The sequence below is a fragment of the Gracilinanus agilis genome, chromosome 4, assembly GCF_016433145.1.
Source record: "Gracilinanus agilis isolate LMUSP501 chromosome 4, AgileGrace, whole genome shotgun sequence".
NCBI classification, from domain to species: domain Eukaryota; kingdom Metazoa; phylum Chordata; class Mammalia; order Didelphimorphia; family Didelphidae; genus Gracilinanus; species Gracilinanus agilis.
The window spans coordinates 229,039,774-229,056,051 of NC_058133.1; the positions used below are offsets into that span (position 1 = coordinate 229,039,774).

At 40.8% G+C, this 16,278-nt stretch overlaps 1 protein-coding gene across 2 annotated transcripts in view; it reads right to left on the reverse strand.

Annotated features, from left to right (window-relative positions):
* The window catches only part of BAIAP2 (BAR/IMD domain containing adaptor protein 2), a 169,694-nt gene extending 153,668 nt beyond the window's left edge, over nucleotides 1–16,026 (reverse strand). For both annotated transcript variants that reach the window (XM_044672295.1, XM_044672296.1), the window contains exon 1: nucleotides 15,926–16,026. In XM_044672295.1, the coding sequence (XP_044528230.1) occupies nucleotides 15,926–15,997 (72 nt within the window). In that variant the 5' untranslated portion in view covers nucleotides 15,998–16,026. The remainder of the gene's footprint in view (nucleotides 1–15,925) is intronic.
* Nucleotides 16,027–16,278: the final 252 nt, after the last annotated feature.

Here is a 16,278-nt window from a genome sequence, read left to right on the forward strand (position 1 = left end):
AAGCTTAGTGGATTGCTTGAATTCAGGTAGGTTAAAACCAATCAGGTATCTGAACTAAATATGAGTAGGTGCCACCAACTTGCCTAGGAAGGGGCAGACTGGCCTGGGTAGGACACAAAAGGTTAAAGCTCTGTGCCAATCAGAACGAGGATTAGGCTCATGAGAGGACACTGCACTTCCATGCTGGGTGGGTGAGATGAGGAAAAAGTCTCAGAAAATACAAAATTGATAAAAGGTATGAAAAAGGTACAAGGTGCAGTTCCCAAGTCACACAATAGAAAGTAAAGACTATATACTCCTACTCATGATGAATACATCCTGGTGGATTTAGAGCTGAAATATTTTATAAAGAAGGAAACTAAAGATGAGAGTGATGAAATAACTCCTCCATGGTCACACTAGAAGTAAATAGCACAGCTAGCACTCAAACCTAGCTCCTGAATCCAAATCTAGTATTCTTTATACTATACCAAGATTTCTTCCACAAAGTCAAGGATAGTCTTTCTAGAATCAAAACCCAAATCAACTATGCCAATCTAAGACATAAATCTTAAATGTTAAGAAATATAAGGTGGGGGGAGAAATTTTTAGGTATTGAGGTCATCTCTGTCACTGGATTTATGGTCTGTTCTAAATCTCCTAGTATACCAACTAACTTGCCAGAGACCACAAGTTCTAAAATCAAAAGTATACGGAACATAATTTTCTCTTTCTAGGGGTCCACAAGATCAAAATTACTTTATAACAAAACTAAGACATTTGATTATTTCCAGTGTGTCCTGCAAATGGCTTGTTTGTATGCAGATGTTTTCACTGTCACCCTCATTAGACTGTGAGTTCCTTGAGAACAAGGGCTGCCTTTTGCCTGTCTTTGAATCCTCAACCCTTATCAGAGTGCCCTAATGATTACTCATAGGATAAATACTGATAGATAGAACACATAAACCAAAGCTCTTTGGTTGATCCTTAATCATTTTTTATAGTATAAAAGAATCCTAGCACCAAAAAGTTGGAGAAACCCTGATACCATCATATCCATCAGTTAGAGAGAAAAGTTATAGCAACTACCCATTTCTATCACCTATTAAAGGGAGAGAATATCTGAAATTTCACAATCATTGATTTGGGGAGGCTTCATTATCTGAACACTAAGCCTATTAGTCACTAAGTAGGTCCTTCAGAAAGAAGCCTGAAAGGTAGAGACCATATAGCACCTCCTACTTTTAGGAGAAAAGTAGTCTAAAAATGAATATAAGCTAATGCAAAATCCCAGGAAGAGAAGAAAGACAAATCAGGAGAAGAGAAATAATATAGTATCTACATAGTACTAAGACCATTAGTAGGAATTTCATAAAAGTCTACATATATTAGCTATATACATGTATTTTGATGATTATGCACATTAAAAACAAAAAAATTTAAGAGGAGATAAAGATGAAATGTTTAATCTTAAAGTCCATAAGGAACCACTTAATAGCATTTATTGAGGGGTGACATGGGCAGGCCTGTATTTCAGAAAAACCATTTTGACAGTTGTGTGGGACAGATTAGAGTGAGGACAGATTGAGTCAAAGAGATTCATAAGAAGGCTATTTCAATAGTCTAAGCAAGAGACAAGGGCTACATGTAGAGAGAGAAACGGACAGATCAAAAAGATGATGCCAACACTATATGCCAGGCACTGTGCTAATTTATAGTTGGGATACAAAGAAAAATGTGGAGGTAGAAATGACAAGATTTGGTAACTGGCCGGATATGTGGGATGGGTAAGGATATGGAATCAAGGATGATCCCAAGATTATTTACTGAGATGACTAGAAGTATGGTGGTGCCCACTGAAATGTAGATTGCAACCCATCTATGTCAAGTGATCCACTAAAAATGAAAAGGGTTAATGAAGCTCTTATTCTCTGGACACTGTAGTGGCCAAGGGAGCATCAACCAAGGGGTGCCTACTGAATGTGGTTGAGCTATGGGGGACAAGGAATTTTCATTGGCACCTATACAGTTGCTGGTAAATTGAAGTTAAGTTAAACAGAAACTGCACAAAGCGGGCTGACTCTGGGGGAGAAAAAGAGTTTGGAAGTTTACCAATGTAAAGACTTGGAGTGAAAGAATCCTTCCTTTGCTTGGGCTCTCCATAGAACAATCTCCCTAACAGGATTGGAAAGTTTGAAGAAGAAGCCCTGTTAACTGCCTACTGTGAGGAGGGTAGGATGTGACACATTTCACCACCATGAAATTGGTTGTTTACACATCCTTTGGCAGCCTAGCATGGATCTCACTTTGGAGACCACTGTTTTAAGCAATAGTATTGCTTCTCCCCACTCCCAATCTTTCTTTTTTCTTTTTTTTTATATTTTGCTGGTAGCTTTTTGTATTGCCTACAACCTTTCCTTTAAAAAGCCAAATGTTTAGATGACAAGGCAGCATGCACTATCTCCAGTAACAGCTTACCTAAGAAGCATTCAAGCCTGACCACAATCCAACCCCAATGTAGGGTGGATATTCTCTGGACTGAAATCACTAGAAGTAGATATTTGCCATGCTGAGATTCACTCAGAAATGAGACCAAAAGCTGAAAGAGACTTTAGAAGTTATTTAGCCCTATCTTTCCAATTTATAGATGAAGAATTTGAAGTCCAGAGATGCTGATGATCTGATTGAAAGCCAAAAAATTCAATACAATACGTAATTAACTAAACATCTACTGAATAATATGGATTTAAAGCTGAAAGAGACTTTAATGGTCATTTATTTTACAAATAAGGAAACAGACATAAAGTTGAATGACTTTCTTAAGGCCACATGGTACCATAGTGGCAAAACTTAAGTCTTCAACTCTAAATCTAGCCCTTTTCCCTATGGGTGATAGCTGCAGACAATAAGAAAACAAAAACTTCCCTGCCCTAAGGGTGCTTATATTCTACTTGCAGAAGAAAAGAGAATATAGAGACAGAGTAGGCATAAAGTTCTAGTCAGGTAAACTGGCTACTAATCTATTACTTTTTTCCACCACATCTCAATGGATAGACCTCAAGGTCCAAATCTCCTTTGTCCCTATGGTGAGTGGCAAATGGTGTGAATCCAAGCTCAAGCAGACATAGGAATTTTCACAGCAGCAAGGATGGCAACAGGAAACAGATGGCAATTGTGTTACATGTTCTAATAACTGCCAAGCAAGATGAAAAGGTGGTAGGTGGGAATGAAGTGTTAAATTAAGGGCCTAAGTTTTGGAAAAGTTTAACACTCAAAGTTATCTTGCATGGACTGAAATTGGATTGGGTTTTTTGGTGGTTTTTTTGTTTTTGTTTTTGTTTTTTTTTTACTTTTAAGAGGCAGAATTTTTACCAAGCACCCACACTCAAATAATAGCTACTAGCTCAACATAATGGACTACCTGACTGCCTTCCTACTTGAGGTTTCCAAGGTTACCTTTTGAAGGAGAATGAGTCTCACAGTCAGTTAAGGCCCAGGGTTGCTGATCTTGCTACCCTGAGTCACCCACTTGACAAATCCTTTTTCCCCCATGGTTCAGCATTTGTGCTTCCTGGCACTCCAGGGAAGCCAGATGTTAGGGTCAGCAGCATGTACAAAATATCAAGAAACTCCATGAGGAAGAGGGAATCTGAGGTACCAACCAATTTCCCTTTTTCTTATGTCCGTCTTCTCAGCCTAACCATTCCCAAACTCCTCCCCTTTAGCTTCCATGACTATTTGATCATCCCCACCAAACCCAAAGCTATAAAAGCGTCCAGCAGAGCTAGGTGCCTCATAAATGCTGATTGAATGGAATTTACAAACAGGAATCCCTTCATCTTTAGGTCATATAGCTAACCAACAAAAGTTGGTCATTATCACACCATCTTACTATTGTCAGTCCAAGAAGATAAGAGCTCCCAGCTGCTTTTCTTAAGGCAAATACCTGAAGGAAGAACATACATATCTAACTCTGGAAAGAGAAATTCTTATACAAGCAAATCCACCCACACAATTCTTTCAAAATAAAACAAAAACTAGGTTTCAGCTCCTGGGAACAAGAAGGAATGTCCAAAAGACTTTGTTCTACATTTCTTCCCCCCAACAAACCAACCCCTGACCTTTGGGGGAAAGAAAACTTGCTTCAGAGTGCATTCCTCATTTATCTGTTTTCCAAAGTAGACATTTTTTTTCAATTCAGTAAACCAATTCATCTCCAACTAGGCTGGGCTGGGCCAGTGCCTTGCATGTGTCAGATCTCTGCTGACACTTCTGGGGTTGAAGCCTTCTCCTAGGAGAGCCATCCTAGCAGCTGTAGAGTTACAAGGTACATAAGGATGAATCAGAGCACGGGGGAAGTGGGATTACGTTGGTGGAAGGTGCCAGCTCCCTCCACTCGGCTCTGTAATTACTACATGGACGTAGGCAGCTGATTGTAGCAGCAGCATCAGTGAGGAGGAGGCTGACAGCTCTGCTACCATCTCATTAAGTACAATCTTTCCAAGGAGAGCACAGATTTTTTGTAAAATAATTATGAAAAGCTTCCTTATCCTAATGCCCCAAGGAAAACCTTTGGGGTGGGGTGAGGGTTGGTGGCTGTGGACCAGCGAGGAAGACAACCATTGTTGCTTTGGTGCATCCAAGCACATCAATCAATGCGTGAAGATAATAGCTCATACCAAGAAGCGTACTAAAACTACCATTAATTACTCTCATGCAACTTTTCTAATTTTCACCCCTGTTCTGGCAGGGCCATCAGTGAGACAACTATGCCAAACTTAAGTGCTAGCAGGCAACAAGAACCAGCCCTTCCACCCACGCCATTCTTAGGGATGACAGGGCAACTGCTGCCACTGGCAGGTCTGGGCTTCATTAACTAAAGAGAAGTTGTGAGCATGGCCACACCTTTCTTCAACTGGGGAAGGAGGGAATCTCCTGCCCTCCCATTCCAGTGCTCAGTCCCACCCCTAGAAATTAACATTCTGTCAATATCACTCCTAAGTCATGCTCAGCACTGAAAAAGTCATTGCCTTTAAGGGATGTCATTCCAAAAAAAAGGCAACACATAATAGGACTTAGAAAAAAAGTATATTATTCCTGAGCTCTAGGAACATAGTCTCTGTAAATAGACTTAGTTGATACAAATCCTAATGTTAGGATACACACACACACACACACACACACACACACACACCCTGAGGACCATACTCATTCTTATAATTGAATCTTTGAAAACTGTTTTCACAAACCAAGCAATTCTGTCCAGCTCTGGACTGCTGATCAAAATTAAATTCTCAGTGAGAAAATAAGAAGGAGCCCAACCAACTGTAAAACTCTACCTGTCCAAAAATTCTGCATGTAAAACAGATTCCCCCCAAAGGATATGTGGTTTCTCTTTTGTATATTGATATAATATCAAATAGAATTGCCCATATTCAAAACGTTATCATGTAGGGCATTGTCAGGGCGGCATCACACTATCCTCTACTCCAAATGAGTCATCTGTCGTCTGGGAGATACAGAGAGTGCTGGAAACCTAACAGGACAAGATCGGATCAGCAGTCATTATAACGGACAAATTGCCTTTTTCTGCTTCAAGTACCAGACTTGGTACCAGACTCTGCATCATGGAATTAATTCTGCCCAGCCTCCAGTTCTTGGAAACAGAAGAATCTGCTAAAAGCTAGAGAGAGAAAAAAAGTACTGCATTATATGGCAAGGGAAAAGAGAACTGCAGTACCAGGGTGTCCTTAACCCCAAATAACAAATGTCAGCCAAGATAACAATCTTCCATTCTGTCCAGAGATCCACTGCTTCAAAGAATCATATACCTGCAATCTCTCTGCTCCTGCAAATGGGAATTTCTAATTACTAGGTATATATTTACCTCTAAGTCCATTTCAGTAGTTTCCAAGAATAAATTTCATGAAATCACGGCCACTTTCAGTCAGACCTCTACTGAGGAAAGTTGAAGGCTGAGATCAGCAGCAAATTGGTGTGTGCCACTACTGCCCAGAACTCCCATGAATCTATACCCTCAGAAAACAAAGTTGAATGTATGTGGAAGAGATGTGGAGGAGAAATAAGATCATAGACTCAGAGCTAAGAAAGACCTCAGAGGTCATCTAGTCCAGTGCTCTCATTCCAAGAGAGGTTAAGTGATTCATTTGCCCATAGTTACACAAGTAGTGGGATCTGAACTTTGGTCCTCTTAACTCCAAATTCAGCAGTGTCTCTACTCCCCCAACCTGCCTCCCCACACTGTGCTGATGAAGAATAGGTCAGAGAATCAGGTATTCTACTTCCTCTCCAACCACTCATACAGAACTAAACACACCTTTCCAAAGTAATGGTGCTCAGCTCCCAAAGACTGAAATACTGAATCACACACAGAAGTCCTAAAGCATTTTCCACAAAATTAACAACCCAACTCCAGTCCCAAAAGAGATTCAGTCTAAGGTTACCCTGGCACATAGAGAGCAAACCAAAGATATGACCAGTCTAACTCCAGATCCTGACAGTTTGTGATCAAAAAGACTTATATGCAATTAGTATATTCAAAGTAACAAATACACTTACTTGATGCAAGAGCTAGCCATTACATCAGAAAAGGTAATATCATCCATCAGTAATCTCAAAGCACATTACCAATACTGGTTTCTCAGATCATAGAAAAACAGGTCAATGATAGGAAAAGCAGCTTCCCAAACTCATGCATGATAAAATGAAGTGCCAAACTCAAAATCATCTGAGTCCATGTACCCAAGAACAAATTTTAATAAGCGTTTGGCACTAACCATGTACAAGGAATTTTGACATATAATGATCACATCACATTGAGTACTCTTATCACTATAGAAACTCACTTGTGCCTTCTCCTCCATTGTGATTCTTATCCACACCTCTCCATTAATTCTCCACAAAGGATCTACCAAATGCATTGGAGGCCTTCTTCTGATTCTTTTACTTTCCTCAGGTCCTCTGACTCCAAAATCCAGCAGTCTCTCTACCACCTCAAGCTGCCTCCCCCACACTGTGCTGATAACTTAAGTGTAATTTTAAGAAGCAGATATTCTATTACCTCTCTAACAACTCATATAAGGACTAAACACACCTTTCCAGAGAAAAATTGTGCTCAGCTACCAATAAACAAAATGCTGCATCACATACAGTTGTTCTAAAGCATTTTTCACAAAGCTGATCACCAGTTGTAATTCTAGTTAATTCTAGAAATAGTTTGGTGAAAAAAGTCTGAAGAAGGGCCTCAAAGTGTATAGTATAGGTAACCATCATCCTCACTATTGCTACATGACCCAGCTCAATTATCTTTCCCAGTCATTTGTTGTCATTCAGTTGTTTCAATTGTCTCTGACTCTTCATGATCCTATTTGGCCTTTTCTTGGCAAAGATATTGAAGTGATTTGGCATTTCCTTCTCTAGCTTATTTTACAGATGAGAAAACTGAGGCAAACAGGGTTAAGTGACTTGCCCAGAGTCACCCAACTGGTAAGTGCCAGAGGCCAAATTTCAACTCAGGAAGATGAGTTCTCCTAACTCCAGGCCTGGAACTCACCCCACTGTGCTACCTTGCTGCCCCCTTCCCAGTCAATGCTATTTCCCACAAAAGTCAGAATTGTTAATAATCTGCTATTTACTTATATCTATCATTATCTTTTGGGTCACCTACAATTTGATGTTTCTGAGAGTGTGGAGCTCTACAATTCAGAACCAAAATGGTATTAAATGGGTCTTGTGGCAAGGAATAGCTTGGGATCATCAAATAGGCTGTGCAGTTTTCCAAATTCAATTCAATTGGTCTCCCCCTTCTATTTGATTCTGGGACAAAATATACTATCATTTACAGTAACCATCCAAGTTTTTATATATGCATATTACATATACACACATATTCTCTCTCTCTCTCTCTCTCTCTCTTTCTCACACACACACACACACACACACACACACACACACACACACACACACATAAAGGTTAACTCACGGGCTGACTTTTACACTGAATGTAATCTGAGCAAGGTACATTTTTCGTCCACTTTACTTTTCCAGTGCAAGTAAAGAGGCTGATCATTACTACAAAATCATTTGTAAATATATTTACCTGGAAGACCATCACTATTGATAATCTTTCTTTTACTTGGGCTCTGGCAGAACAACCACCCAGATAAGGTCAAACATCTTGACACACCTCCCAATTCTAGGCTTTGAAGATGAAGTAAATGGAATTAATAGCAAATTAATTAAATTAAAAAGAATAGTATCTCCAGGGGGCAGCTGGGTAGCTCAGTGGATTGAGAGCCAGACCTAGAGATGGGAGGTCCTAGGTTCAAATCCGGCCTCAGACACTTCCCAGCTATGTGACCCTGGGCAAGTCACTTGACCCCCATTGCCTACCCTTACCACTCTTCCACCTATAAGTCAATACACAGAAGTTAAGGGTTTAAAATAAAAAAAAATAAAGAATAGTATCTCCAATAGTCTAATTGTAACATATGTACAAGACACCTTAATTAGAGCCTTTAAGTTGCATTTTTTTTTCTGCTGAGTAAAATACTTTGCTTTAAATAGAGATGCAGGGGGCAGCTGGGTAGCTCAGTGGATTGAGAGCCAGGCCTAGAGATGGGAGGTCCTAGGTTCAAATATGGCCTCAAACACTTCCCAGCTGTGTGACCCTGGGCAAGTCACTTAACCCTCATTGTCTAGCCCTTACCACTCTTCAGCCTTGGAACCAATACACAGTATTAATTCCAAGGTGAAATGTAAGGTTTGTTTGTTTTTTTAATAAAAAAATTAAAGAGATGCAATGAGATCACATTTTCTATACCTATTGGTTGCATAACTTAAGATGTGACTTAACTATAGAAATCATAAAGGGGAATCTAGTTGTCTTCTTTCTCATATTTTCCTCAAGGATGTCCTTGCCTTGATGCAAAGAGCATTCTCAAAGATTTTATATGGATAAAAAAGTAGACATACAGGTATAATAGTTGTTGATATCCTCTTGACCACTTTTTACTTTTGCTAACTTTTCCATCTGTGATCTTTTTCATTCCTTTGAAATCTCCCCCCATTCAAAATACCTTGGAAATCTATCTTTGAATGCCTTTGAAATTGTCTCCTCCAGCACATACTTCCTCTGCATGATTTTGATCAAGTCTAGCTATTCTTCCTGACTTCATCTTAAGTATCCTGACACTTTCTCATCATGAGATGTGGTGATTAATGTATCATCACCTATGAGAATAAATCTTTATGAAAAGTAAATCTATTCCCTTTTTGCATTTGTTTGTTGACTCCTCATGATTTCAACTACACATGCTCTCTAGATGACCTGGTTTGGCTAGATCTCACACCAAGCTCTCTAGCTCTCAGCAGGCTAATTTTCTCCTCAACTGTTTTTTCACTGTTTCTAATCTCCCCTCTATAATCTTTTGCAAATTAGCTAGTACTGGTGCCCTTGGCTGCCATGTCTCTGCCTGGCAAGGAGATAAAGTGTTTACTTGCTGGAAAAGGTTTTTCAGCTCTTGGCGTCATCATTGTTTTGCATTAAGGTTCAACTTCTCTAAAAAATAATGAGTTATTTCTATTTCCCCCCCATTTCCCATTTTTTTAGAGTGGGCAGCTTGTTCAACAAGTCAGGTTGATGTTATTCTTTTCATAGACAGTACCTTCTCATCTTTCTCTTTTCTTTTGATTTGTTATTTTTTCTTTTCTTTTTTTTTTCAAACCTTTACTGTCCATCTTAGAATCAATACTGTATATTGGTTCCAAAGCAGAAGAGCAGTAAGGATTAGGCAATGGGGGTTAAGTGACTTGCCCACTGGGGTCACACAGCTGGGAAGTGTGTGAGGCCAGATTTGAACCTAGGACCTCCTGTCCTGATCCACTCAATCTCAGTGGATTGAGAGGTCTGGCTCTCAATCCACTGAGCCACCCAGCTGCCCCCTTGATTTGCTATTGATTTTACCCTTAGACCTAACCAGCTAATAGATTGTTGACTATAGTTATTTCAGTTCTGTTGGTAAGTAACCATTTGTTGTAATGTTATTCAAGGCTCACTTCATCTAATGCCTTCCTACTCTCTCCTTGCAGAAAGATGTTGTGACTTCTCAGTAATCATGCAAGCTTTTGGACTGCCCCTTTGAGATCTTGAGCTACATCTTTCAGTGTAGCACTGACTGCCACCAACTTAACCCAGAGGATGTCAGTCAGACTTTTCGTAAGAAACTCTCTCAACTTCCCCAACTCCAGCAAGAGATTAGCATATAAGCTGCATGATGGTCTGTTTATCTTCAGCATAGAGAGGCGAGGTGATAAAAATCTCCTATGGAATGATATTTCCTGATGCTTTGGGGTAGAAGAATTGCCAACTCATACATTATTCACCTCTTAAAGGGAAATTTATTCACTGTCTTTCCACTTAGCCACATTTTTTTTACTATCTTTTAATTTTATCATGTTTGATTCCTCTACAGTTAACTCATTAATCTTTGGACAGAAGTTAAAATAACCAAAAGCTAAATTAATGTTTTGATAAGGTAAAATTTGTGTGTCTTAGCATATTTAAGTATACTTTGTCCCACATCCTACCACTCTGCTGCCATCATTGCCAAAGTCAAATAATGCCACAAACTAAGAGTTATTTTGTACTCTACTGCAACACCTCATTACAGTGTGGGGGAATCCCTGAGTTCTTAAAGGCTAAGCCATCACTACAAGTTCTGACAACTTCTACCAAATGAGAAAGGTTTTAAGTATGGGCTTTGTGATACATAGGCTATATCTATTGCCCAAGGACCAATCTTGCTTAGTACAGAGACAAGAAGGTTGGCTACTAAGTGATTAAGTTTTTGTTTTGTTTTTTTTAGAAAACATGGTATTCTACAAACAGAAACAGAGGATGAGATCATAGGCTCATGCATGATCTAGAGCCAGAAAGGGACCTCCCTCACAGGGTAACTAGTCTAACACTCTTGATTATATAGCAGTCCTTGCCCTCAGGAAACACATAACCTAATGGGGGGATGATGAAGAGGACTGGGGAAAAGACAAAAATACAAATGATCATAATGGGATAAGTCAAATTCTATGAGAAACTTGAGGGAGAGATTTATTTTTTAACTGAGGGTTCCAAGGTGATTTCATGGAAGAAGTACCCTATGATTGGGTCCTTAACGGGAAGGATTTCAACAGGGAGACTTAAGTTTCTCCACATGAGCAACAATGAAAACATAGCCCCTTTGACACCAGCAATGTTGTTTGTATTCAAACTGGGAAAATTACATCATTTTATTAGCACACTTTTACATTGGAATTGAAGAACTCTATGTCAGAACAAACAGAATGAACACCAAACTTGCCTTGTTTTTAAACCCTTACTTTCTGTCTTAGAATCAATACTAAGTATCCATTCCAAGGCTGAAGAGCAGTAAGGGCTAGGCACTGGTGTTAAGTGACTTGCCCAGGGTCACGCAGCTAGGAAATATCTAACTCCAGATTTGAATCTGGAACCTCCAGTCTCCAGATCTGGCCTTCTATCCACTGAACCACCTTGCTGCTCCCTCAAACTTGCATTTTTACCCAGATAATCCATTTCTCCCCTCAGCAAACAGACTGAGGAAGAAGGCAGGAGGAATGCTGGGATACTCTTATTTGACTGAAACATGGAATATGTAAAAGGGTGTGGCAGGTGTTGTTGTTCAGTCATTTCAGTCAGGTCCAACTCTTCAAGAGGTTTCTTGGCAAAGATATTTAAATGGTTTGCCATTTCCTTCTTCGGTTCATTTTACTGATGAGGAACTGAGGCCAAAAGGGTTAAGTGACTTGCCCAAAGTCACACAGCAAATGTCTGAGGTAGGATTTAAACTCAGGTCTTCCTGATTCCAGTGGGGTGAGGTATGGTGGAAAAGGGGGTGGGTACTCTATTCACTGCACCACCTAGCATGGAAAGGTTAGATGATAGTAATAGGTAATAAGGATAAAAAAACAACAACAACAATAACTCAGATTGTAGAGGGCTTTGTAGACTCCTTGAAGGTAGTTTAGAGGAGAAAGTGAGTTGTCCAAGCTCAAAAGAAATTAAAACTTCAGGAGGTTTTCCAAATCAAAAACCTTCGTTTTTCAGATCCAGAACTTTCTAGTTGACTAGAGAAAGGACTGGGAATTAAGCTCTCCATGGGCACCTGGAGGAAAAGCAAATCTAGACCTCCTTTCTTATCCATCAGAACTCTCTAAGGGATGCATCTGCCAAAGGAAGTCAAGACACTAACAAAAAGAGTCATGCTATCTCCAGTTACTTTGTCTCCTATGATCCTAGGAAAAATCAGAACTGCACACTTTATTTTCACCTATTTAATCAGAAAGAGCTTGGAAGCGCTTCTCTGCTTTTCCTCTCTTTGCCAAGGTAAACACACCGCTTAGAAATCCAATTGATATGATGCAACCGCCAAAATAAACAGTACAACAGCATTCAAAGGGCTTCAGTCCTACTTCTAGGGCCACTGCACTCACAAGCCAAGAGAATCACAGGCGAGCATTGAAGCAGGCATCAGAGAAACTAAAGGCTGAGCCAAGAGAAAAAACCGTACAGTATTAGGACCGTGCCTAGAAAACTAAATTTCCCAGATCTCTATGCTATGGGTTCAGATCATCCAACAAACTAGCTTATTTCTCAGTCTCTTTGTCCAAAATTCCAAGTAGTCAAACACAATTTATCAACCCCAAGCCTCTCCTTGATTTTGAAAGAAAGAAAGAAAGAAAGAAAGAAAGAAAGAAAGAAAGAAAGAAAAGAGAAAAAGACAACAGCATCAGTTTTATAGGATTTAACAATCAGATCAACAACTGAGCTATAAAAAAAACCAACCTATAAAATCAACCACCCCAATAAACAGCAGCACTGTAGGTCTGTTATTAGGTCACATGAGTTTCCAGGATGGAAAACTGCCCTTTGACACCTGCAATGTTGTTTGTGTTCAACTCTGGTAAATTATATTATCTTTTACATTGGACAGCAATGACTCCACATCAGAACAAACTTGAATGATCAAACTTGCATTTTAATCTCTACCCAGGTAGTCCATTTCAGTCTTCAATAAACTGATCTTACAGATCTAGGCTAAATGCTGTAATCCTAATATTTTTTTCCTGCCACCATTTGACAGGTTTCATTTCATAGTACCATATAAATTGTGATTCCGTACTTTAAGTATACAATGCAATAACTGATACTGTTTGAACATAAGAACACATGGATTAAAAGTATTTTATTAGGGCCTAGCATGAGATTTGATAAAGCAGAACCACTAGTTTTACTCTCATAATCCAAACCATGTAAGATGCTTTTAATTAGTTTTAGTTCTCCAGCAAAGAAAAAAAAGGAAAAAAATTCTGACACCTCTCCCTTCCCCCCCATAACCAAATCACAGTAGCAGACAGAACTAATTGGTAATGATTTAACAAATTTTCCTTTTCATAACAGCTTCTGCTTTTTCAGGAAAGCGTGCGTGCGCACACACACACACACACACACACACAAAGTAAAAAGTGATGATATAAAATCTGTTCCTTCAGAGGGCTTATTCTTTTATTGATTCTTTCTAAAAGATACCAGGAAATCATGGAAAGGGATAGAAGACTTAACAAGTCTTAAAAACTGATTTAGATAGCTAGGGTTTTAAGGGCTTTATGAAATAAAAGCCGAATCAGTAAAGTACATTGTGTCCCTTGGACTTTTGCTAAAACCAAATGGGCTGTCCCAGGAGCTTCCATGGGATATGGCCCAGGATGAATTAAGAGGGTTTGCTTCACAGTCCACTGCCTGAGAAGGCACAGCCAAGGTTGTTTGGCAATTAAAAACTGTTGCTTTGCAGACAGTGTGCTGCAATTCCATTTAGTGAGCTAGCTGTAAGCCAGTAACAGCAGTGTAAATACTGACCACTCTAATCTTACTGACCATTGTTTAACCTTCAGACCTAACAATAAAGGGGGAAAAATAGCATTATATTCCTGAAGATCCAAAATTTGTCTAACTGAAATTTATTTTTCTCGGTACAGATCCATGGACTGGATCAGTTTTATTTTTTTCTTTAAAAAAAATGCTTGAGAAAGAGGGAAACAGCTCTTGTCTCCTATAAAAATGATAACGATTTTTTCCTGTGCTTGGAACCAACCATTTGTTGGAGCAGTGGTGAGCTCAGATGTTAGAAGTGGTGCCCATCAGTGCACTGCAGGTTCTGAGTTGAGACTGCATTTTAAAAGTCAAAGGATGTGAATCTGACTTTTAAAATATGACTAAAGCATAGGAAGTCCTCTTCAGTTTTAAAATTACTCCTCCACAATTAGACTAACCGCCACCACCAGTTATATAAGCTAAATTATCTGTCTGCTCATCTACCCTACCCACAAAGCAGTTGCTGCAATTTCTCTATCCCCACCTCCTAACCAATAGAATATTCAGTAATTTCCCAAATCATGAAGCTCTGAAGGAGCTAAATCTCAATGGTAAGTAAAAATACTTGCATCGCAGCAGTTGGAAGTCACAGCAAGGTATTAATAAAAAAGATGCAGTGACTAAAATCTCAGCCATTTGGTAACTCTTAAGAGAAGGCAGAGAACATATAGGCTGTACAGAGAAATGCATTGTAAAGAGAACTAACTCCTGAGGCCTTTCCTACAGCTTAATTCTCATTCTGAAAGATATCTATTTTTATTTTAAGTAGTTTTCTAGGCCACACAAATAAAATTTCTATTTGATTCTATGTACTGCACTGCCTCTTTCTTCACAGAATGGGTAATCAATCCATATTATGCAAGATCGTCTGATTTTTTTTTCTTCCCAATTAAAAAAAAAAATCCTCCTTCATTATACGGGAAAGTTATCAAGAAGGGTTTTGTAGAGAAAATAAGAACTCAGCCTAAGCCCTTATCCCTAAGAAATTTCAAGTGTCAACCATAACGCATAGCAAGGTCGAAGGCCACAGAGCCCAGTATCAAGAACGTACTTTAAGACTAGATTTGTGCCAAGGTGCCACCTGTGACTACAGCACCGCTAGGAAAAAAAATAAATAAAAGACTCTGGTGTATCTTGCATCGATACCACAGGGAAAAGTCCCCCACTAAAGGAACAGGTATGTGGCGAGCTCCAGTGGACGACGGAAAGAGGGAGAAAATATCTTAACCTAAATTGAATTCAATCGGTTAGGAAAAGCATTTTGGAGTGAGTGCCAAGCTTTCCAGGACTGCGGCTGAAGCCATAGTAAGAGGGGAAAGCCCCTGGGACAAGCATCTAGCCATTTCCCATCTCTGCACACAGCATCCCCCTCCCCAAAGCGCCACCCTTTAACCTGTGCCTCCCGCGAGGTGTGTACCCGAGTCGTCCCCAGGCGCGGGTAGGACTAGGCTGGAGCTTCTCCAACTGGGCACCTCCCAGCTCCGGTAGAAGCTGCCTGCCCGCCCGGGGCATGGCTGCCCTTGGGGGGGCAGAAGGGGGTGGGGAAGAGGGCAGAAAAAAACTTGGATGGAAAAGCTTCCTGGGGTGGAGGGCTCCCACCAGATTTGGGGCAGGGGGAATTAGAAGAAGAGAGGATTAGCAAGAAAATCTCCAGGCATGGAGTGGCACAGGATGGACAGAGTGGGGCACAGAGGAGGAAGCAAAGTGGGGCAGAGAGGCACCGGGTGGGCAGTGTAGAGTAAAGAGCAGGCACAGAGAGGGGCACAAAGCGTGTGCCCCCACAAAATGGGGGGCAAAGAATGGGGCACAAATGGAGGCACAGAGTGGGGCGCAGGGCTGAGCAGAAAACGCCACGAAAGCAGGCGGCACAGATCCTGGAGACTGCAGGGCGAGCTGTGTTCGGGGGTACTCAAGGAAGGGCGGGGAGCACGGCAGGACGCGGGAATCCCTCTCCGGAGACTAGAGGCGCGGCAGGCTCACCTTGTAGACATTCTCGGTCAGTCGGTGCACCTCTTCGGAGCGCGACATGGTCCTGGGTCCCGGCTGCACCATAGACCGGAGCGGGAGCGACAGCAAGGGGAGCCCAGAATGCCGGGAAAAAGAAGAGTGAAGCACGGAGCCACCGCGGGACCTCTTATAGCCTTCCCAGTCCAGCCGCCCCGCGGCTCCGCCTCCTGCCCGCAGCTGCCGCCCTAGCCGCTACGGAGCCAACAACCACCAGGACACCGCCTCCGCCTCCACCAATGCCACCGCCCCCTTGCCCAGGGATAGCTGCGCCCCCGGGCCTGCAGGCAGCTCTCCCTCCTCCCCTTACAGCCGTCGCTAGGCAACCT